This window comes from Bradysia coprophila (genome assembly GCF_014529535.1).
Source record: "Bradysia coprophila strain Holo2 chromosome IV unlocalized genomic scaffold, BU_Bcop_v1 contig_144, whole genome shotgun sequence".
NCBI classification, from domain to species: Eukaryota; Metazoa; Arthropoda; class Insecta; order Diptera; family Sciaridae; genus Bradysia; species Bradysia coprophila.
The window spans coordinates 496,632-518,485 of NW_023503373.1; the positions used below are offsets into that span (position 1 = coordinate 496,632).

Genomic DNA, 21,854 nt, shown 5'->3' on the forward strand with positions numbered 1-21,854 from the left:
TTTTCAGTTTCATAACAGCCTGGTATGGTTGCATGTTCCGGGGACTAGTTCCGTTACCTATTGAACTGCCACTGTCCAGTTCGGATTCTCCACCGCAACAAGTCGGTTTCTTATTAAGCTCGTGCGGCATTCAAGTTGCTTTAACATCGGAAGCTTGTCTGAAAGGATTGCCAAAATGTACGACCGGTGAAATAGCCAAGCTGAAAGGATGGCCGCGCTTGCAGTGGTTCGTTACGGAACATTTGCCGAAACCACCAAAAGACTTCAACACGAACAATGTTCGTATCAATGAAGAAGGCAATGCTTACATTGAATACACCAGTGATAAGGATGGCAGCGTAATGGGTGTGACAGTGACTCGTCAAGCTATGATGAACCATTGCCGAGCCCTGACCATGGCTTGTCATTACACAGAAGGTGAAACAGTTGTTTGTGTATTGGACTTTAAAAGAGAAGTCGGACTGTGGCATAGTGTTTTGACGAGTGTATTGAATGGAATGCATGTTCTCTTTATACCATACGCTTTAATGAAATTAAGACCATCATCATGGATGCAGTTGATTACGAAATATCGTGCATCATGTTGCCTAGTTAAGAGTCGTGATCTACATTGGGGACTGTTGGCTACTAAAGATCACAAAGACATAAATCTGTCGTCACTGAGAATGCTCCTAGTTGCTGATGGCGCGAATCCATGGTCGTTGTCGAGCTGTGATCAATTTTTGAGTGTATTTTCGCAAAAAGGTTTACGGGCTGATGCAATATGTCCTTGTGCAAGCAGTTCTGAAGTGTTTACAGTATCGTTACGTCGTCCGGGTCGCGTTTCCGGACAATTTACTCAGGCAGCTACTGGTAGAGGTGTTTTGTCCATGGCAGCTCTTTCTCACGGCGTTGTTCGCGTGGATAGCGAGGATTCATTAACTTCTTTAACGCTTCAAGATTGTGGTCAAGTTATGCCAGCTGCGAACATGGTCGTTGTTCGATCCGAAGGGGTGCCAGTGCTCTGCAAAACCGATCAAGTCGGAGAGATTTGTGTAACATCTGGTGCAACAGGGAACGTTTATTTCGGTCTAGACGGAATGACCAATGCCACATTCAAAATACAGCCGCTGTTGGACGATCCAGATCCCAAAGATCCAACATCCGTTGGTAAACCAATCAGCGATGAATTGTACGTTCGAAGCGGATTACTCGGTTTCCTTGGTCCTGGTGGATTGGTATTTATTTGTGGATCGCGTGACGGTCTAATGACTGTAACAGGAAGAAAGCATAACGCTGACGGTACGTAGATTTTCCATTTTATGCCTGACTTAGTGACGAAATTGCCATCTCTTCCTTGACAGATATAATTGCAACTGTGTTGGCCGTTGAACCGATGCGTTTCATCTATCGTGGCCGGATCGCTGTCTTCAGCATCAAAGTCTTGAGAGATGAACGTGTGTGTGTCATAGCAGAACAACGACCTGACTGTTCGGAAGAAGAATCATTCCAATGGATGTCTAGAGTTTTGCAGGCTGTTGATTCGATACATCAAGTTGGAATTTACTGTCTTGCTTTGGTTCCGCCAAATCATTTGCCAAAAACGCCATTAGGTCAGTGAACTGAGTTCGGTTTTATTTGGGAATTTACGCCAATTCGAATCGTATTTTAATCAGGTGGCATTCACTTGTGTGAAGCAAGAAGACGATTCTTAGAAGGATCACTTCATCCAGCCAATGTATTGATGTGTCCACATACTTGCGTGACGAATCTGCCGAAACCGAGAGAGATCCATCAAGGTAAATCGGTCATTTTTCAATATACTTTTTATCGAAAGTTAGAAATCTAGTTGCGAACAGTAGCCTCGGCTACATTAGCTATATTACTATCATATTGGCAGCAGGTAATTCTAATTTATCAGTAGATGATAGAAGCACAAAGTTTACAAGTTTTTAAATGCAGAGCTAGACATTGTTAGCTTATCAATTTTCCATTCACCCATCCAGAGAATTCGAATTACCAAGTCAATGCAGATAGGTTTAGAGATTTAAGTTAATCGAAAAGTTGTTTATGCGTTAACGAAACTGTGTCCCAGTTGATGTATCGTAAAAACAATTCGCTCGTTGATCATTTTGTTTACAATGTAAGATGCAGTGCGCTCCTTTCTCTATTTCATTCCTATCCACATCCTATTCTCTTCAAAACTGTTACCCTTTCCAAATATGTTGGTTCTACGGTGTTTCTTGATCATTTTTGTTTTCTCATCTAATTTGTTTTCTTATCACTAACGTGTGGTTTTAAGGTGTGCTTCGCTATCATTTTCTCTGTTCAATTTAACAATTCACCGACGACATGCATATCATTCCGGATAGTTTTAGTTATAGAATTAGTTGTTTCATCTAAGTGGTTTCGACGGATTTAAATACATTTTGTCGCGTCACTTGTTCTGACATTCGTTTGGACATATAAGGCGACTTTAGCTGGAGCTAAAAAGATTCTTTTGTAAGTCGTCATTGACGATAACATAATATTGTATAGCCATCCGTAAAAGATTAATCATCGCCATTAACTCATTCAAAATTATACCTTGTGTTGGGTTCATACCGCATCATAATCTCTCAGGTCCTATTGCGGAATTTTTTTTTTGTCGTCAATGTCGATAACGGATGATTAACTGTTTCCGAGTCAAATAAACTGGAAAGACGACATTTGTACACGTTGTACAGTTGTATTGTGAGGAACGATAATATCGTTTTTTGAGCAATACTTATTATCGTTCGAAAATTTATCACCCAGGACGATAGTAACGTCTAAAATGTAAAATATTGTTATGACGATAATAACGCCCTGTATAAAAATATCCGCTCGACGATCCTGGACGATAATATTGATTTGAATGATGATATCGTCTTGGGTGATAATATCGTTTCAAATTTAGTTTTTCTAAAGCAATCTAGACGATAATATCGTCCAGATTGTTTAAAAATGATCGTCCAGAACGATATTACTGTGCCGATAGTTAGAGATGAACTTGAAAAGAAAACAACGCTGATTCGGACGAAAAGCTTAAATTTCCGAACAAATCTTTGAGGAAAATAACTCTGATTCTGATGAAAACCTTAATTTTCCGAACAATTCTTAAAAGGAAAATAGGGACCGTCAGATGGTTCGAACAGAAACGAGATGTCCAACACACTGAAACGATTTTTCTTTGGCAAAGCTACATTGTCCAAAAGAAAAATTGTTTGTGTTTCCTTTTGTGTTGGACATTCCGTGTCTATTGGAATCATCTGACGTTCACTAATAACTTTAGATTCGGACGAAAATCTTAATTTTCCGAATAATTTCGGTCTGTGCGACTGAGCAAAATTTGTCTACTCTAATTGGTTTTCTTGAACGACAATATCACGACCTAATCGGTATTATCACTCAGTTCTGGGTGATAAATTTTCGGACGATAATATCGCTTTTTGTACGATATTATCGTTCCTGACGACATTGACCGTGTAGGAAAGTCCCGCCACGGAATAAACTGAAAAAATTTGAAATTCTGTTTAATGCTTCTAGTTGGGGAAACGAAACCATCTGCAGTTAGGAACTATTTTTGGGAAAACGAGTTCCCCAATTTTCCTAAATTTTCAAAATTTTTCAATTTTTTTTTATTTTGGAAAATGTGAAAAATTTTGGAAGAATGGGAAAATATGGAAAAAGCATTTTCCAAAAATGTGTTCCTGCTCTCATAACTAAGCAATTGAAATTCTGAAAAGGGGGATTCCAGTAATTTTTTGTTATTCCGTGTACCATACCATACCACTTCGCAATCTGCCCTTTCCATTTTCCCCCAATCTAACCTTCCGATATTTGCTGATATACGTTTTGTAGTAGATAGAGTGGCGATATTAATGTTTCTGTTTTCTGAATAAAAACCTTTTAGAAACGGCAATAATCATTAAATCTGTTGCTTCATTGTTGTTGAATGTATCACCTAGTGATCGACACAAAATCTTTTAATTCGTTTGTTTAATCATACCACATGTATGATAACCATAGGTCATCGTACCTTTTGTTGTTGTTTGTAACAGATCATTAGCCGTTCCTGAAAGGTTAATTCAATAATTTTAATTAAAAATTGGCAAAATTTACATAAATTTTTAATTGTTGCTGCTCTGCCTCTCACACAACATACTAAAAACCGACACATCACATAACACATTGACACACAACGCGTTTACATACATCTCTAACAAAATATCATGCAAATTATCATCGACTTGTGTCATCATCAATCGCTCCTCATCTCCTTTAATCAACTATCTACTACCAAATACTACTACTACTTCTACTACTACCGCTTCTTCACAACTACTTTTCTGTCATAAACACAAAACCATTCGTCCGTCATATTTCGGCTATAAAAACATGAACCACCACATACAAAACAAAAACTAGGCGCACTACAACAACATCAAGTATCGGGAAGTTCATCTGGATGTGTTACAGACACATCAGTGGGTCCAGCTTCAGTTATGGTTGGCAATTTGGTGCAAGGGAATCGATTGGCTGTCGCACATGGAAGAGACATTGGATTCTCCGAAGATAATGAGAGAAAGGTTTGCGAAATCATTTTCATCAGCTTCAAATGACATCAGTCACGTCGGATATTTTCCTTGTCTATTTACAGCATCAAATCATTACTGGAGTATTACGATGGAGAGCAAATACATCTCCAGATCATGTTTTATACACATTGTTGAATTCTAAAGGTAAAATTCAAGTCGTCAGTCGTTCAACATAGTCATTCTCAATTTCTACAACAAATTTCAGGAACTGTTGCCAAAACGCTCACCTGTTCCGAATTACACAAACGTTCCGAAAAGATTGCAGCTCTCTTACAAGAACGAGGCAAAGTAAATCCTGGAGATCATGTTGCTCTCATATTCCCTCCTGGCTTAGATTTAATTTGTGCATTTTACGGTTGTCTATATCTGGGTGCCGTGCCAATAACGATACGACCACCGCATCCACAAAATCTCATCACAACATTACCAACGGTTCGCATGATTGTCGATGTGTCGAAAAGCGGAATCGTTTTGTCCATACAGAACATAATAAAATTGCTAAAATCACGCGAAGCGGCCGCTTCCATAGATCCGAAAAGCTGGCCAATCATCCTTGATATCGACGACAATCCGAAACGAAAATTGGCTTCAATTGCTAATTGTTCACTCGACTCAACTGCTTATCTAGACTTCAGCGTTTCTACATGTGGTAGATTAAGTGGAGTCACAATGACTCATAGGTCAGTAGTGGAATTTTGTTCCGGCTGACAACCGGTGATTAAATTTTCTTTTTCTTTCTACTTCCCTACAGATCTCTGTCGAGTGTTTGCGCTAGTTTGAAACTAGCTTGTGAACTGTATCCTAGTCGGCATGTAGCATTATGCTTGGACCCATATTGTGGACTCGGCTTTGCCATGTGGACGTTAATTAGCGTCTACAGTGGACATCACTCAATACTAATTGCTCCCTATGAAGTCGAAGCGAATCCCAGTCTATGGCTTAGTACGCTCTCACAGTACCGTGTTCGTGATACGTTCTGTTCGTATGGGGTGATTGAACTGTGCACGAAAGCATTGAGCAATTCCATACAAATGCTGAAGCAGAGAAATGTTAATTTGGCTTGTTTGAGAACGTGTGTCGTTGTAGCGGAAGAACGACCTCGCGTACAATTGACACAACAGTTTTGCAAGCTCTTCCAAGCATTGGGATTAAATACTCGTTGCGTTTCAACGTCGTTTGGCTGTCGCGTTAATCCAGCTATTTGTGTTCAAGGTAAGTGCATCTGATGCTCCAACCGTTCAATAAAATAAATTGTTGTTCTGTCTGTTCGTTTAGGTGCTAGTTCTGCTGAAAGTGCTCAGGTTTATGTTGACTTGCGAGCACTACGCAACAATCGAGTCGCTTTGGTTGAACGTGGTGCTCCGAACTCGCTGTGTTTAATTGAATCAGGTTAGTCATTATTGGCTTTTGTAAATCTCAGAGTTTCCATCAACCGATTACCATTCGTATTTATAGGTAAACTTTTGCCCGGCGTTAAAGTAATAATTGCAAATCCCGAAACGAAAGGACATTGTGGCGACTCACATTTGGGCGAGATCTGGGTCCAATCTCCTCACAGCGCTAACGGATACTTTACGATCTACGGCGACGAGACCGATTACAATGACCATTTCAATGCTAAACTCGTCACCGGCCAAACAACCGAAACGTATGCTCGCACCGGTTACTTGGGATTCCTACGACGCACTGAATGTTCTCAAGCTGGATCGATATTGGACGAAACGACACCCAGCATAGCCAGTCGAGACAGTGACACCGAATCGTTGCACTCTCAGGGTACATTGCAATCGCATGCCCCATCTGCTACATCGGCCGATCAAGAGTTACATGATGCGGTCTACGTTGTTGGTGCGCTGGACGAGGTGATAACATTGCGTGGCATGAATTACCATCCGATTGACATTGAGAATTCGGTACTGCGATGCCATAAGAAAATCGCAGAGTGTGCAGTATTCACATGGACCAATTTGTTGGTTGTCGTTGTCGAATTGGATGGTAACGAATCTGAAGCATTGGATCTGGTTCCGCTTGTTACGAATACGGTAAGCATGTCAATTTCGAGTGAAATTTGATGGAATTTTTTTCAACTATCGGCTACCAGGAGATCTAATGATGTAACAAAACCCTTTCTTCACTTCGTAGGTATTGGAGGAACACCAATTGATCGTTGGAGTTGTTGTCGTTGTTGATCCCGGTAAGTGTGGTTGTTAATTTAGTAAAAAAAAGGGCGAAAACTTACACCATTCTCGTGTTATAGGTGTTGTGCCAATAAATAGCCGTGGTGAAAAGCAACGAATGCATTTACGTGATGGATTTTTGGCCGACCAATTGGATCCAATATACGTTGCTTATAACATGTAAATATAGTAACTGATGCGCACACATTTATTGGCAAGCAATTTTTTTTTATCGCAAGGAATGTAAGGATATTGCGGTGTCACTGTTTTCTCAACGTATTAACCACGACAAACGATTATTGTAGATGTACACAAAGGTGTAATTTATTGAAATTTATTTGAATTTGTTTTTTTGGAATCTACTTACGTGCCATGCGTATGGTGATGTCGCGCAAGAGCTAATAGACGAGCGTTTGTTCGGTTTGTATGAAGAACGAAAATAATTCTGAAATTTTTAAACCAATCGAGTTATGTGGAGGACAGTACAAAATGTACTCGGACTCTAAGCAGTTGGTCAAGAATGTACGTAACGTTTTATGCATAGAAAGAATTAAATGTTCAAAACGGTCGATCTCTTGTCAATCATTTTCTCATGGCTCTCTGCAACTCTGGACAAGATAAAATACAAGCATAGGTTGACTTTCTCTTAATTTTCATGTTAAATTTGTACCAGTAATTGTATAGATTTGTTGCTCAAAAACTGGCAATATCGGAATGTCAATGCATTTGATTTGCATGCGGGATTCATATTTTAGAAACGGCTAGCGTATCACGACTTTATCATAAAATCTCTTGCCTCTGTTGTTCGAAACATCGCCAGGAAAATCTATCAAAATCTGTTACGTCATTTGTTTCAACATTTATTTTACTAAAAGATCACATTGACCGTAGGTTGTCGGCTATGTTTGTCGTTGCTATGAATAACAGCTGTTCCACTTTGATCTCGCAGACACAATTTGTTATAGGTTCGAATAAAGGCCTTAAAGTGGAGACGTAATTTTTCTTTAAACGTTTTGTAGCCTGACGTGGCATTTAATTCAGTCTTTTCTTATGTAGCTACTTTCCTAAGTCAGTTTTATCGAAAGTTGAAACTTCTTCTGTCCAGCTTCTGACTTCGTAACAAGGCCTACTTTTTGGAAACAAATTTCTTGAATTTCTTGAAATTTCTCGAATTTTCTCGAATTTCTTAAAATTTCTCGAATTCGAGAAATTCGAGAAACTTCAAGAAACTCGAGAAATTTGTTTCTTGAAATTTCTTGAATTTCTCGTAGTTTCCCAAATTTCTTGAATTTTCTGGAATTTCTTGAAATTTCTCGAATTCGAGAAATTCAAGAAACTTTGAGAAATTCAAGAAATATTTCTCGAAGTTTCTTGAATTTCTCGAAGTTTCTTGAATTTCTCGATTTTCTCTAAAAGTTTCTAAAAAGTAGGCCCTGCTTCGTAATGATGTAAAAACGTTGGTTTAATTGATAAGGAAATCAGAGCCTTTCTAAAAGCGGTGTGTCCAAGCTAAAAAGGTTAGTCCTTTCATTGTCAGCTTTTTATTGGACTTTCGTTTATTTAAACTCTCAGACGGCAAGCATATAACAATCAGTGTATATTACGAGTCTACTACTTCGATTGATCAAAGTATTTGATTTGATTCATTATTTTTAAACATGCCGTCTGTTAGTGTCCACATTAGCCAGAGTTCAGCTCTAATCTTTTGTCGTCACTGTGGATAACAGATGACATAGCTGTCTGTAAAAAATTATTTATTCTAGTCTACCACAATCATTATGTTAATTTTATTATTTAATTTTTAGCTCTTAAGTTTCAAAACAAACAAACAGAATTGTTTAGTTAATTAAATGCAAAGACTACCGCATCACACATAAAATTTGAGTTTAGTTTTTCGTTATCTCTGGACCTCTTCTGACGAGAGGCATTTAAGAAAATTTAACAAAGATAAATTGGATTTTAGTAATTGACGGTTTTCGAAACAAACAAAAAATAAATTAGAAAAAAAAAATGAATTTCATCTGTGTTCGTATAATCCAAGTAAATATATTATTCATGTATGGTGTGCACAAAATCTGATTGAATGTGTCATTTTCACACAAAATTTCTGTTTTCATTTTGTCGTGAAAACTTTTTTTTTTCTTTTCAATTGTGAATTATTTTGTTTTGAACGAATTATAGAGGAGTGAAATTAGTTTTTAGCTTTCCGAAAGCGATTAAAGCAAGAACATAAACGGGAAATGTTAAAATTAATAAAATAAATTGAAAGAACATGGAGGGAAGAATGAAAAACGTAATAATGTTAGTTCGTAATCGTTATTATTATTATAAATTGAATTAAATTTGAATTTAGAGTAGGAAAATACATAGATTTATTCGTAAACAAAAAATGCAAACAAAAAAAAGTAGAAGGAGAACAGACGGAGAGAAAACTTTTTTTTTGAAAGAATTTGAGTAAAATAAACGTATTTCACACAATATTTATAATTCTATATGATTATTATGACAATTTATATAAGAAAATAATAATTAAAATTAGTAATTCTGATTATATTTGAAAAATAAATAAAAAATGAGAAAAATTGAAAAAATTTTGGATCTCTTTTCTGAACTGCTCGTCTCCTAAGTTTCTTCTTCAACCCTTATCTATAACAAACTTAGGGTCCTCTTCAACCAGCCCAATATAGCGATTAAAGCTGTTCTATGTTTGACAATCAAATCTGTCATTTCAATCACACATTTTGCTCATAACAAATCTTAAGAGTGATATCGCCAAATCTTCAGGCGATTGGAGAACAAGCGGTCTCCGATTTTAATGAGTGATAGCTCGTTGGATTCGTCTTTCAATTCTAGGAAACACGTATCTTTCGAGGTATCTTTGACTTTTTCTAAAAAAAATTGTTTTCTGTGAAAAGCGTTTAAAAAGAAGACATGTCAGAGGGTACCGAAAACAGTTTTTCGACAATAACTCAAGAAAAAATTATTTTAAATTGTTGTAATGTTGTACGAATGTCAGCCTTGGGAAGACCTACAGGTAGAGTTCACGCACCGCTTGGAGCTAGTAGATCCACGAGAGTTACGACTAAAAATGTAGTGAATGTTCGGAGAGTCCGCCTTCTCTGCAGCTTCGATGTTCCACGGAACTGAGTATGGGGTGTTGTAGCTGGCCTCACCCACTATCGTTCCACACATAAATGAACCCAGTACTTTTGTGCTGCAAGCCTACAGAAGTCTTGGAAAAAAAGTTGGTGCCAAAATGTAGATTTTTTCCTTCTTTCTGAGAGCCCAACTGCTGGAACATCATCTGGAACGGTACTACGGCAATCATTTTTTATCGTCTACTATTCTTTTACCTTATCAATACAAAAACGCTTCGCTACGTCGCGAATATTTATGTCGTTAAAACAGATCCAATGTTAGTAATATCAAGAGAAAAATTATTACAATTTTCTCGAAGAATTTTAGTCAAATAAAGTGTTAGCGTATAGCGCGTAATCTCAGCGCTCCGGAACAGTAATTAGTTTTTGCTGCGTGACAGGAGTTTGGAAAAACGATATGATCAAGTGGGAGCAAACGGTTTTCCAAACTCCTGTCGCGTAGCAAATATTAGAATGAAAACAATTCCAGGCAGAGCCGAAGGCGATGTCTAAAATCGAATACGCTAAAAAAGACTTTTAGTCCGTGGTACGAATACTATTTTTCATATTGGACGTTATTTTCATACCCGACGTTCAAGGACATCATTATTTTGATACAGGCATATTAGCGTTAAAAGAAACATTTTCATATCACAACGAAAGCACTCATAAGAAGAGAGATCCGCTTTTTATGCCGAGTGCCTAAATTTCGAGAAACATTCTGAAATGTATGCCCAAGGTATGAAAAAGAACTATCAATGAATTTAAAACATCGTACTTTGAGCAACCCCTAATCTTATCTGAAATATTAGAACGATTATCTTATCTCTCGATTCCGTGTTTTACTACAGTTCAAGTCAACCCATTTTGTGTCTACATGTAATTCAGTGATTTTACCAGCCGGTCAACCGTGGGACGGCTTAAATTTGTTGAAAATCGTCATAAAAACTCTTGAACATCTTTTGAAATTGCAAAAAAAATACTTGAAATATCGTAAAAATGCACGATTAAGGCGTTACCACTACCATCCAAGGCTATCTCAAGAGAAGATTTAATTGACACGTTTTCGTTTAGTAAGTAAAACCAAAAACCATTATTTTACGGCAGCACTCATACTGAGCCCGCTATTAAGAAATGTACGGCAATTTAGAATCGATACGCCAACAAGGACTTCAGTTCATCTAACAAACAAACAAAAAACTGCTCAAGTCTGCACACTTATTGAAGAATTTTCGTTCACGTTCAGGCATATTCTTGAAACATAAATTTAAAAAAAACTGTTCGTTAGCAATTCGTGGTTTCGACACCAATAATTTGAAAATATTCTTCAAGCTCAATCCAAATTTCTGTTCAAACAACTGTCGATAAGCCTCGATCGATTACGCACCATTACGCACCCAACATTTTATTTTAAACTGTCTTGTTGGCAGGTTATGGTGCCTTTTAGAGCTCCGTTCAGGGAATATCCATAAAGAACTTCTACGTTCCACATTTATATTGGAACGTGGCCTAATTGCTTATTTCAACGCACTGACAGTGCTTTGCTTATTTTCAATAAAAAGGGGTCCACTTGAAAAATTCTAAGAGAAACTTATCATGAGCTTCGTCAGGGTGCGTTATTTTGTGTTGCTTTACAATTAAAGGTTTTCTTATAGCTTACCTAACATATCACCTACAGTTCTGTATTCCAGGAAACGCGCAAATCAAAAAACATTTTTCGTTCTTTTTCAGTGATTTATATTCAACTACTGTTATGACTACAAATGCGCATTGAATACCGTTGAGTAACTAAAATATTCATTTCTTCAATGCTTTTTCAGCACTTTTTGATGTTCCAATGCATGTTCCAGCGGTGATATAATTTACAACTGGGTTCGTTGTACGACCACTGGCGGCATTAAAAACTTCTTGAACCGTTTTGTCGCCTTTGACTGGAATATCATGTGACTTTGTCCAATTTTTACTCATATTTGAGGCACTTGTAACGGTAGCGAGTTGATTCCCTCCCGGATGGTGAATCAAATAACTGTTTCCTTCTTTGGTGCTAACCACAACGCCGTCATGTTTTCCTGTAAGACCGCTACTGCCACTGCCGGAGTTTGATTGCACATTTCTTGAGTGATAGCTAGCAGACTCGATAGTTTCGCGTCGAAACGGTTCAGATCCTCCTCCATGCGCATTACCCATTTTTCGTCAGATAAGCAAATTTACTTCACAAAATGCTACTTTATTTCGTATGATACTTCGTCAGATTTGTCAGATAAGCAAATTAATTGCCTTACGCAACGTCGCTTGGGTTACTAGATCAAAATTTTGACCACTGGCAGTGCGATTTTGCAATTTTACTTGGGCTACTATACTTATAACGATAACATGGGCAATTGGGTTACTTAAGTGTCTGTCTATGGAGTTGTTGGAAATGTTCCTTCTTGGTGGAAACGCATCTATTTGGATTAAATAATAGCCTCCATGGACAAACAACAGAAACTCTACGTAGATTGTGTTGTTTTCTTGTTAGGCAAATATTTTTTCAAATTATTTGAGACATAAAGTTTAAATGTGATATGTCTGACATGCAGGTCCTGTGGTTACAGCGTAGTCAAACTTTCCAAAAATTTAAATGGAAAGTGTGAGTGGTAGCTCAGTTGGTTAGAGCATCATCCCAGCTAGATGAAGTTGTGGATTATACACCAAATTTTCATTTCAATTATTTATGAGTTGAACAAGTTGCGAAGAGTTGCTTTTTATTGACGAACTAATAAAAATAGTACATTTCGTACCTAGGACTAAAAGTCTTTTTTAGCGTGTGAGAAGTTTCCAGACAGAGCCGAAGGCGAAGTCGCACTTTTCGGGTCCTAGGTATGAAATAGTTATTTGTGTATCTGTTTTGGACGATTGTTTTCAGGCAATTTCGCGAGTTGTAGCCCGAACGAAGTGCGAAAGTGCCTAAAATCAATCGTCCAAAACAGATATTTACTCAAAAAAATTTCATGTAAGGGGTCGAAAACCAGAGAAAAATCTCAAAACTCCCTCATTTTCGGCCCCTACACATGAAATAGTTATTTGCATAACAGGGGGCGAAAGTAAAAAAATTCAAACGTGTGAAGTTTGCAGCCCGCGCCGCAGGCAAGGGCGGCAATCACACGATTTGAATTTTTTTACTTTTGCCCCGAGTGATGCACACTATTTTTTATGCCAAATACTGCGGAAGATTTGTATTTTCGGTCCGAAACAAAACATAATTTTAATTAAACTGTTGAGTTATCAACAAAATTTGCTGTAGAAACACCAAAATGCCGAAAAGCGCGGGGGTCCAGGGGGCGGCAGCACCCTGGTATAAAAATAAAAACAATTTAACAAATGAAATTACTGTAAACATACATTCACTTGCTCACAAAACATTTGGCTATCGTCAGCACAACACTACACTCAATGCGTACTTTCAATCAAGTGAACATGTGTTTTCGAGACATATGAGGACCGAAAGTAAAATGATGACAGTGACATTTACTTTCGGCCCGCAAATACGCAAGCCCACGGGGCGAAAGTAAAATGATGACAGTGACATTTACTTTCGGCCCAAGACCTGAATTTTTTTACTTTCGGTCACCATTTGAGGACCGAAAATACAAACTTTCGCAGTATTTGGCATAAAAAAAAATTTCGGCCTTCGGCTACGGGTTGCAAACTTCGCACGGTTGAATTTTTTTTCGTCCCTTGTGATCCAATAGCCATTGTTGTCGTTATCGATAACATGAATAGCCGTTAAATATAACTACAACTTTCAGTGTAATATAAACGGTACAGCACTGAAAGAAGCTGTATAAAATTCGTCATGAATTACAGAATCATTCACAAAATATTCACAAAATTCAAAAGAAGCGGTATAGAGTGACATTTACGAATTGTTAATTGTGTTGATGTTTATTGACATTTGTTGCTTTTACGAACTTTTTTTGCATATTCGTGTATCCTCAGTGCTTGATTATGGCTGCTAGGAGTGATAAGGAATTACAACGAAAGGGACATGAGCATGAGTGTTTTGTTTGCAAGAAAGAGTGTTACAACACATGTAGCCGATGCGGTGAATTTTATTGCTCCAAAGCGTGTCAAACTGTTGATTGGCGTGAGCACAAATACTATTGCTTTGAGATGCCTGAACTGATTATGAAATCAACACCATTCAATGGTCAACAATCCAACAACAGTCCAAAATTTCAAAGTGATAACTGGAGAGTGGTGCAAAATCTACGAAGTGGTGAATATCGTTCTGAGCTGGTGCAATCGAGCTCATCAGAAAATAGTCTTCAAGTAGCTGAATCTCGACATTCCGAACGTACTGAAAACGTTCGCAATCAAGATGAAGAAAGTATCCGGTCTTCACAGCCTGCAGTTTTCAATTTTGGTGGTTATCCAAAAAACAACGATGACGTCGTAATAACTCACGTACGACATGCGAATGTTTTTTACATACGCACCTGTAGCAGTGGCAATGAATATAAAAAGAATGCAAAAGCCTTTGATGATTACGGTAGGAAAGGAATTAAATTGCTGTCCGTGCCACAAAAAAATGATGTTGTTTTGGTGCTGTATGATGGGAAATTTCTTCGTGCCCTTGTTTTGAATGTCGAGTCAGAGGAAATAATCGAAGTCGGTCTAGTTGACACAGGCAGAAAAGTTAATAAATCTTTCCGCGACATGCGGCAACTGAGTGACGAATTAAAAAGTCGTGAACGATACAACTTCCTTATTACATTGGATCAAATCCCGAGGAAAGTGAGGCCAATTCAATTCAAAAAATTATTTGATTTCTTGAAGAACGAAACTGTGTTCAAGATACAATTTGACGGAAACGACTGGAAGTCATGCGGAGAATTGAGACTGATTGCAAAGGACAGTGGATTTCCGATAGAAACACTAATTTTAGGAAATCAGTCCAACCAATTTAATGGAAACGACTCGACTGTCGACAAAAATGCTACACCGGTGGAAATAGACAGTGGATTATCCATGGAAACATTAACTTTAAAAGATGAACCGAACAATCGTGCTGCCGCAGTGGAAACCACTTCGATTGCAGGAAACGTCCATTCAACAAAGACATCAGAAAAGCCGATATCGTTGAAAGACCTAGCCACCGAAACTTTACCCGAAGTTGCTGCCCTGATAATTTTGGATAATAGTTCAATTCGTTCGGGATATGTTAGTGCTATTGCTGCCAGCAAAGTGTTTCAATTAGACGCTTTATATAATAAGGTCAACCAATTTGGTAATGTTATCCATGAAGTTTATGAACCCGAACCAGACGAACTGTGTCTGGTTCAGGTTGAAGGTGAATGGTACCGAGCCATGAACTGTGGCTCGAAATTTTTGCTCATTGACTGGGGTAATATGGAAGATGTTGACAGACGTAACATAAGACGTTTTCCACAAGAATTGAACGATCCGTGCTACACGTTCGTTTGTATCATTCAAGGTGCGATACACAAGCTGGATGAGGATCAAATTGAACAGTTAAGCCAATTGCTTGAAATCCAAAGCGAACATCCAGATTGTAGTTGTGTTAAAGTTGATGGCGAATTAATGGAGTATAATGTAAAGTTTCCAAAACTTTTGAATATATTTTGATTAGAATTTCCGTTTTTCTCCTTGTATTTTCTTTAGTTTTTCGACTTTTATTTTTTAAATTTCGTTTTTTTAATCAATAAAGACTAAAGAATCTCCTCAGCATCTTGTTTCGTTTAATTTCTCACATTATGTGTTCTCCAAGCCTTTTATAAAGGACATGGTTCCTCGGTGGTTCTTCTTATAATATACAGCTAAATGAACTATTGAGCCTCTGAAGATTTAGTGTCGTCGACATCAGCTACCTGAAATCAAACTTTTATTTATTTATGGAAAAGTTCCTCAGCGTACTTTAGCTCCTTCTCGATTGAATGAATTGAATTGGTAAAAGAGTTAGTTTTGAGACATTGAAAGTAAACAGCCTCGATGAAGCGGGTAACAGTGGCAGAGACAGAAATATGCGACATGAGAAAATGCGACAAAGTGGATCTGTCGTAAAATTTGGATTTTTTAGCGCAACATTTTTGAATGTTAATTTTCAAGAATTCGATTTGAATTGATTGAACACAAGAAATAATAAATATTTTCATAATTAATGCTCGCAACAGGTCAAACCTGGCCTGAAACAAGAAAGTCTAATTAAAATCATGTTGGGTTGAGGCCTTTAATTGATTGATCACAGGAATTTAATCAGAGAAAATCTCTTCACATAAACTGAATCAGAAAAAATCTCAGATCTAGAATCTAGACCGACGGGATCATATGAAATGAATCAGGTCGTTGGGGTGCTATCCTAGGTTCATATCTCAACGTAACAAATTCTTTGGATCTATTCACATAAAACCAATTTTAATGTTTATGAGAACGAGAACATTGGCCATGGAATTTTTCGTTTTTGAAAACATTGAACACCGATTTTATTATTTATGAGAACACTGTCACGGGTGGCACATTATTAATCAATTATTAATATGATAAAATCATAATTTTGCACACTTTTTCACACACAAAACGAAAAATCATCACAATCAACCACATCAAAACAAAAAAATCTAATTTAGAATTTTCACAACTGTCACTTTTTCGTTGAACCACTTTGTCGCAATATGACGCAACGACAAAACGACTCTGCCACTGTTACCCGCTTCATCGAGGCTGTTTAATTGAAAGTACGCAGGTGCGCAAGCGCTCACTGAAGGCTGAACAGCATTTTTATATTTTCTTCAGATAGGTCGGGTCCTCGGTACTCAGCATATAGAGTTAGCCTAGGTAGTAATAGCACTTTTCCATTAAAAAATTCACGAAATTTGAGTGCGTCGTATCATCGTAAGACCAATGGACCTGATCACATACACAATCCTAAATCGATAAGAAGACAAAAATTGTCAGTTTCTCGAAGTCCTCAAATACCTGGTTTTTTGTTCTTTAGTTTGATCAATTTGAAACAGTTTTAAATTGCTAGCTATTAGTTCTGGACACTTGCCTTCTATTCAGCCGCCTTAAAAAATGTCTTAACCAGTTCTTTCAGATCTTTGCGGTGGTATACGGTTGGGGGTTAGCATCTTTGTTTGCTGATCATTAGACGATGAAACGATGAATAACCTTTTACAACAATTTTCAACAAAGAACCTTCAGATTACAAAAAATTTGTGGAATTTACACTCAACTTACTTCGAAAGTAGTTGTCCAAGCAACGTTGCTACGTCTGTATTATCAAACCATTTAAAGAACCAATTAGAACACTAAATCCTAAGTCATCAAATGCTTTCTCTCAGGTATGTTGCAAGTAAAAACGACCAAGTAAAAGACCGCCCAATCCATGGTAAATGCAAAATGAAATTTATTGTCATAAAACAGCCGTAGCCTGGTAAAATTTACATTAATATGTCACTCATGGCATGACCAATTATTCTCCTTTTCGCCTATACTAGAGCACTGCTAACTTGAAATTACGTTCACAAACATCTAACTTATGAATCCTCAACATTGTCAAAATTCAAACATTTCGGCTTAAAGGCACTAGCTGGTTGTGGTACCCTTTGGCCAGGACACTTCAGCTCGTCCTCATAGTCACTTATTTCAACACACCTTCTCTTCCTGTCGCCACCAATCGATGATTCATTTTTATCATCACTCACTGGAAACGGTTCGCTTGACTGGTTAGAAGTTCGTTCACTGCTCCGTTTCATATTCTGGTCGTTATCCAATTGATTCTTTGATTTTGGATGTTTCTGCGTAGTCTCGTCGACACTGGTTTCCAACAGACCAGATGGGTGTCTCTTCAAAACTCTTCGTTGTGCAAAGTTTTGGAATCTTTCAAACATGTCCCATATTTTCGGTGACGCGTGATGTGTGACCTGAAACTGTATGCTGTGACGATTGACTTTGTCATTGATCTCGACAATTTTTTTTTACCTCATTATGGTTAGGCCAATCAGATGCATTGATTGCCTTTTTGGGACGTCCTTTACCATTAATTTTCTTGACTTGAATTAGTTTCATCCTTTTCGATTTCGATTCGTCTGCACTGATGACAACATTACCATCGGTCGACTGTTTTCGCTTCGTCCTTTTGATTTCTGCAGATTGAGATGGCTTTGCTTCCTTTCTAATCTTGCCGTTTGACAATTTAAGAATTTGCTGCAAAAAAATCACATTTGGTCGATTCGGTGAAATTTGAAATTATTGAAAGGAAAATCGAAATTACTTGGAACATCGTAGAATCGTGTTTATTATCAATGAGGTTCTATGGTTTGAGGTTAGAGACAATATTTACTTGCTCCTTCAACCGCCTTAGCGTATATTTCAACAGTTAAACTATTTTATCGTCAATGTGACGCGTTTCCTTAACTATCTGATAGGATTCTTGTTTCGAGAAAATGTTTCAATTTAAATCAAAGAAAATTCGATTCTAATTTTAATAATTGACACAAACACGGCCCGGAAACTTTATATCTTGTTCGCTGAAAACGCAAAGTAAAGCGCCAAACAGTGTTATCACAGTGTGATTCTACTTTTCATTTTAAAATGGTATCTTCTATGAAAGGGACCAGAGAGATGAATTTCACTGTGTCGCTTTTATCGACATCGACAGTAAATATAGATTTGAGCTTCTATCACCTGTTAGAGACGGCAATCATCTGACCAGTATTATTATCGGGTTTATTACTTCCATCGATCAAGTTATTTTTAATCTGTTGATTTCAAATCTTGTACTTCAATTGTTTTAACATACATTTTACTATATAACGGACCATATTACCCAGAGCTTGTCACTATTTTTGTCGTCGTTATCGATAACAGATGAACAGCCGTATGTGACAGGTAATTTGATCATCATTTGACTGCTTACTTCTCGAATGACCATAGAGAGTTTACAAATTGTCGCCATCGAATTCGCTTTGGTTACGACAGAGTAAAGTTAACCAGGCTGGAGCGCTTGTTTGACTAGGGACCTGAATAATCTAGTAGCCCTTGATATTTTTCGAAAAAAAAATTTCAATTTATGTCAGTGTTCATTTGAGTTCATTTTCATCCCGTGTATTAGGTCCCTTATTTGACGTTTCGAAAATGAACCGCTCCTGCCTGGTTTATTTTACTCTGCCGTGCTTTGGTGCGAGCGCCTTGACTTCCGTCCATTCTTTCCCGGCTTTCCTCGCTTCGTCGACGACTGTTCATTAGATGTATCACACCAACGCACTTCCATCGTGAGTGGTACTCTTAATAAGGTACTGGCAACTTGACAGTGTGTCACACAATTTCATCAATTTATTTTAAATGAAAATGTTTTTACGGGGTTTTACGTTTGTATGATACACTGTTTCTATTTAGAGTACCTCTCATACTTGAAGCGCGTTGTTTTCATAAAAATTAGTACACTATTTGGCAGTTGTCGACTACGACCACTTTTGCTTGAAATTGAAGTGAGTTGAAGTGATTCCTTGGAGTCTCAAAGGTTCACGAAGATTATTCGCAAGCAAAACAATACCCTCGAAATGAACCTAAATTTTCGTCTCTCCCTAAGTTCTAGTCACTAGAGAAATTGCAATTTCCAACGTTTTTCACAACAAAGGATACTGAATGACTATTTTCTCACCTGTGTTGGGAAAATAATTGTTTTTGATGTGCTTGGAGTCTGCAACCCGAACTAAAGGCTAAGGTCTGAAAAACAGCTGAAACAAAATGCGTCACTTATTTAAAAGTCCCCGACTGTATTGTATCATCTTCATAATGAGAATGAGCCATTAGCAGAGATGAAACTGCATACCTGCTGACAAAATTTGTGGGAATTCATCGATAGGCAAAGTGTTTATACATTAGAATAAGTTCGTACTCATTTTTGAAAAAAAAATATCGATGAGGGAGCACAAAAGGGAGCTTTAAACATGGCAATTGATTGGATATGCAGACCTGCATACTCCCCTCCAGTACTAAAACTTTGTCTGTGTTGGCGTAGCGAAATGGAATACACATTTAAGTAAAATCGAGCCATTTATGTGTAATCACTTGCGTAGAACGAAAGTAATTTGCAAAAAAGTGAAGTTGATTTTTGTCTAAAAGTCTTTTTTTTTGTCAAATTTGTGTTCCAATTAATTTATTAATAGAAAAAGTTTATCTCAATTTTAATCGCAATGTATCATCCACGTCTCCGTAGTAAGCATTAGCTCCATTAATAGTCGTTTTTCGGTTCAACAAAAATCCATTTTTGTCATCGCCATTTTATTTAACCGTTGTTGAATAAAATGCAACGTGTCTGTCCTTCATGGATATTGTCGAATTAGTGGCAAAACATTGAATTAAATTACCAAAATGTTTGGTTTTAAAGTCGTCTTGTGGCTAAGTAAAATTTTAATTTTTCAGGCATTCATTCACCGTTGACTCCCATTCCGCCAATGAGTCAACAGTCCTCATTCGACTTTTCTCCAGCTGCAATCAATCGTTGCCTGGAAGCGTCGAAAAGTACAACTCCATCCGTTTTGAAGTCACGGCGTAACTATACTCCAAGTTTCTTAGAGCTTTCACCGCCCGATATATCACCCATTGATTACATTCCGAATTCGGCTAATCGAATTGTAGTTTCGCCAAACTCAACCATCGGCTCCAACAATTCCCTCAGCAAGTAATTGAAAATCAACTGAAACAAATATGTCTGCAAAACTGCATGGACTGAATTTGGTTCGTTGTCTTCTTTACAGATGCGGTGATCAGATATCGTGCGATTTGGATGACGATCAGCCGGACAGTTTTAACGCTTCGAACATCAACAATCGTCATTTGAATATCAGTTCGGTTCTAGATGAAATCGGAATGAAGCAGTACAAATCATTGTTTGAAACAGAAGAGGTATGTGCGAGAGGTCTTCTTCGATTTTTCCTTTCTCTCTTCTTTTTGCGCTGAACGTAGCATTTTGTGAATTTCTTACAGATTGATTTGATGGCTTTCCTGCTGTTGACGGATGGGGACCTTGAAGAGATTGGCGTTGAGGATACATGTCATCGTGAGCTCTTCACTGGCGCCATTGAAAAGTTAAATAGCATGCTCAATTAAACTTATACCGTCACTTTTATTGATTTTATTTACTTTGGAGGGTTCACTTTACCTTGTATTATTATAGACGAAGGCTGTGCCTGATGCAATTTTTTTTATGTCTAATTAAAGGCTTTCGATTTTATTTTTCGTATTTTTTGTGAGAATCTGCAAGTGAGTTGGACTTTGGAGAAGAAGTACTTTCGATCGAGACAAAAATTGGCATCTTTTGACTGCATGATATTGCACGATTTTGTTGAGATTGACTCAATCTCATGGATTGCTCTCGTTTGATTCCTGATATGCTACTACCTCCCTTCCTGTCTTCTACTCTACTTAGTTTTAACACATAAGAGAATACTAAGCCAGAGATATTACTTCCCTTGAAGTCATCGATGGAGACCTAACTAATATGCTGAATTCAGTGAAATATCAAAACTAAAGTTCTTGTAGACAACACTAGTGAAAAAGGATTTATCTGAGTATCGAAATAAGCAGCCTAACTCCTCAAAATACAATATTTTCTAAGGTTCGGACTATACAGATCGTCAGGTCGACATGAAATCTGATTTCAGATTGTCCCCACTTGAACTCTACCTGAAACCTGATTTTACCATTTTGACCTGACCTGAATCGACTTGAAATCTGTAACTGAAAAAGGTTAATCAGACCTTCAAGTTGCCTGATTTTTCAAATCAAGATTTTTTCAGATCGAATCGGGCCTGATGAATTCAGATCAGGTCAGATTTTTGAAATTATGAAATTCAGGTGAGATCAGGTCAAATCTAGTTTCAGGTGATGGGATATCTGACCTATTCCATTCTTTAATATTTTCATCTGTCCATTGCTGA

General features: G+C 37.5%; 4 protein-coding genes across 20 annotated transcripts in view; 3 read left to right on the top strand and 1 right to left on the bottom strand.

Moving 5' to 3' along the window:
* The window catches only part of LOC119071125 (disco-interacting protein 2), a 78,269-nt gene extending 70,742 nt beyond the window's left edge, over positions 1-7,527 (top strand). For 13 of the 15 annotated variants that reach the window (XM_037175787.1, XM_037175788.1, XM_037175789.1 and 10 more), the window contains 11 exons: positions 8-1,281; positions 1,344-1,592; positions 1,656-1,778; positions 4,429-4,589; positions 4,661-4,742; positions 4,804-5,278; positions 5,350-5,810; positions 5,874-5,987; positions 6,054-6,640; positions 6,741-6,792; positions 6,856-7,527. In XM_037175787.1, coding sequence (XP_037031682.1) covers positions 8-1,281; positions 1,344-1,592; positions 1,656-1,778; positions 4,429-4,589; positions 4,661-4,742; positions 4,804-5,278; positions 5,350-5,810; positions 5,874-5,987; positions 6,054-6,640; positions 6,741-6,792; positions 6,856-6,959 — 3,682 coding nt within the window. In that variant the 3' untranslated portion in view covers positions 6,960-7,527. The remainder of the gene's footprint in view (positions 1-7; positions 1,282-1,343; positions 1,593-1,655; positions 1,779-4,428; positions 4,590-4,660; positions 4,743-4,803; positions 5,279-5,349; positions 5,811-5,873; positions 5,988-6,053; positions 6,641-6,740; positions 6,793-6,855) is intronic. The other 2 variants (XM_037175791.1, XM_037175779.1) reach the window with 1 other exon arrangement.
* LOC119071314 lies at positions 1,126-18,477 on the bottom strand. 3 transcript variants are annotated; one of them, XM_037176195.1, is made up of 4 exons: positions 18,185-18,476; positions 17,893-18,117; positions 17,445-17,840; positions 1,126-1,142 (listed from the first exon to the last, which is right to left on the bottom strand). In XM_037176195.1, the coding sequence occupies exons 1-3, from the start codon at positions 18,191-18,193 to the stop codon at positions 17,448-17,450; spliced, it is 627 nt and encodes a 208-aa protein (XP_037032090.1). In that variant the 5' UTR covers positions 18,194-18,476; the 3' UTR covers positions 1,126-1,142; positions 17,445-17,447. The 3 variants fall into 3 exon arrangements, with proteins under 3 accessions (XP_037032090.1, XP_037032091.1, XP_037032089.1); XM_037176196.1 differs by lacking the exon at positions 1,126-1,142 and having other exon boundaries at positions 17,301-17,834; positions 18,185-18,477; XM_037176194.1 differs by lacking the exon at positions 1,126-1,142 and having other exon boundaries at positions 17,301-17,840; positions 18,185-18,474.
* On the top strand, positions 13,797-15,635 carry LOC119071196. The gene has a single exon (XM_037175982.1). The coding sequence runs from the start codon at positions 13,900-13,902 to the stop codon at positions 15,538-15,540; it is 1,641 nt and encodes a 546-aa protein (XP_037031877.1). The 5' UTR covers positions 13,797-13,899; the 3' UTR covers positions 15,541-15,635.
* A 1,440-nt stretch (positions 18,478-19,917) lies between the features above and the next one.
* Positions 19,918-21,148, top strand: LOC119071323 (ankyrin repeat and SAM domain-containing protein 6-like). The gene is made up of 4 exons (XM_037176208.1): positions 19,918-20,130; positions 20,338-20,596; positions 20,673-20,820; positions 20,902-21,148. Exons 1-4 carry the CDS (start codon positions 20,109-20,111, stop codon positions 21,022-21,024), a joined length of 552 nt encoding a protein of 183 aa, XP_037032103.1. The 5' UTR covers positions 19,918-20,108; the 3' UTR covers positions 21,025-21,148.
* Positions 21,149-21,854: the final 706 nt, after the last annotated feature.

Excerpts from the sequence above, each read along its gene's own strand:
- LOC119071196 (XM_037175982.1), top strand. The coding sequence starts at position 13,900 with ATGGCTGCTAGGAGTGATAAGGAATTACAACGAAAGGGACATGAGCAT.
- LOC119071314 (XM_037176195.1), bottom strand. Across the intron at positions 17,841-17,892 it reads ATTGGCCTAACCATAATGAG|TTTCAGGTCACACATCACGC; the intron begins GTAAAAAAAAAT and ends CACAGCATACAG.
- LOC119071323 (XM_037176208.1), top strand. The coding sequence starts at position 20,109 with ATGTATCATCCACGTCTCCGTA. Across the intron at positions 20,131-20,337 it reads GTATCATCCACGTCTCCGTA|GCATTCATTCACCGTTGACT; the intron begins GTAAGCATTAGC and ends TTAATTTTTCAG. Across the intron at positions 20,597-20,672 it reads TCCAACAATTCCCTCAGCAA|ATGCGGTGATCAGATATCGT; the intron begins GTAATTGAAAAT and ends TCTTCTTTACAG.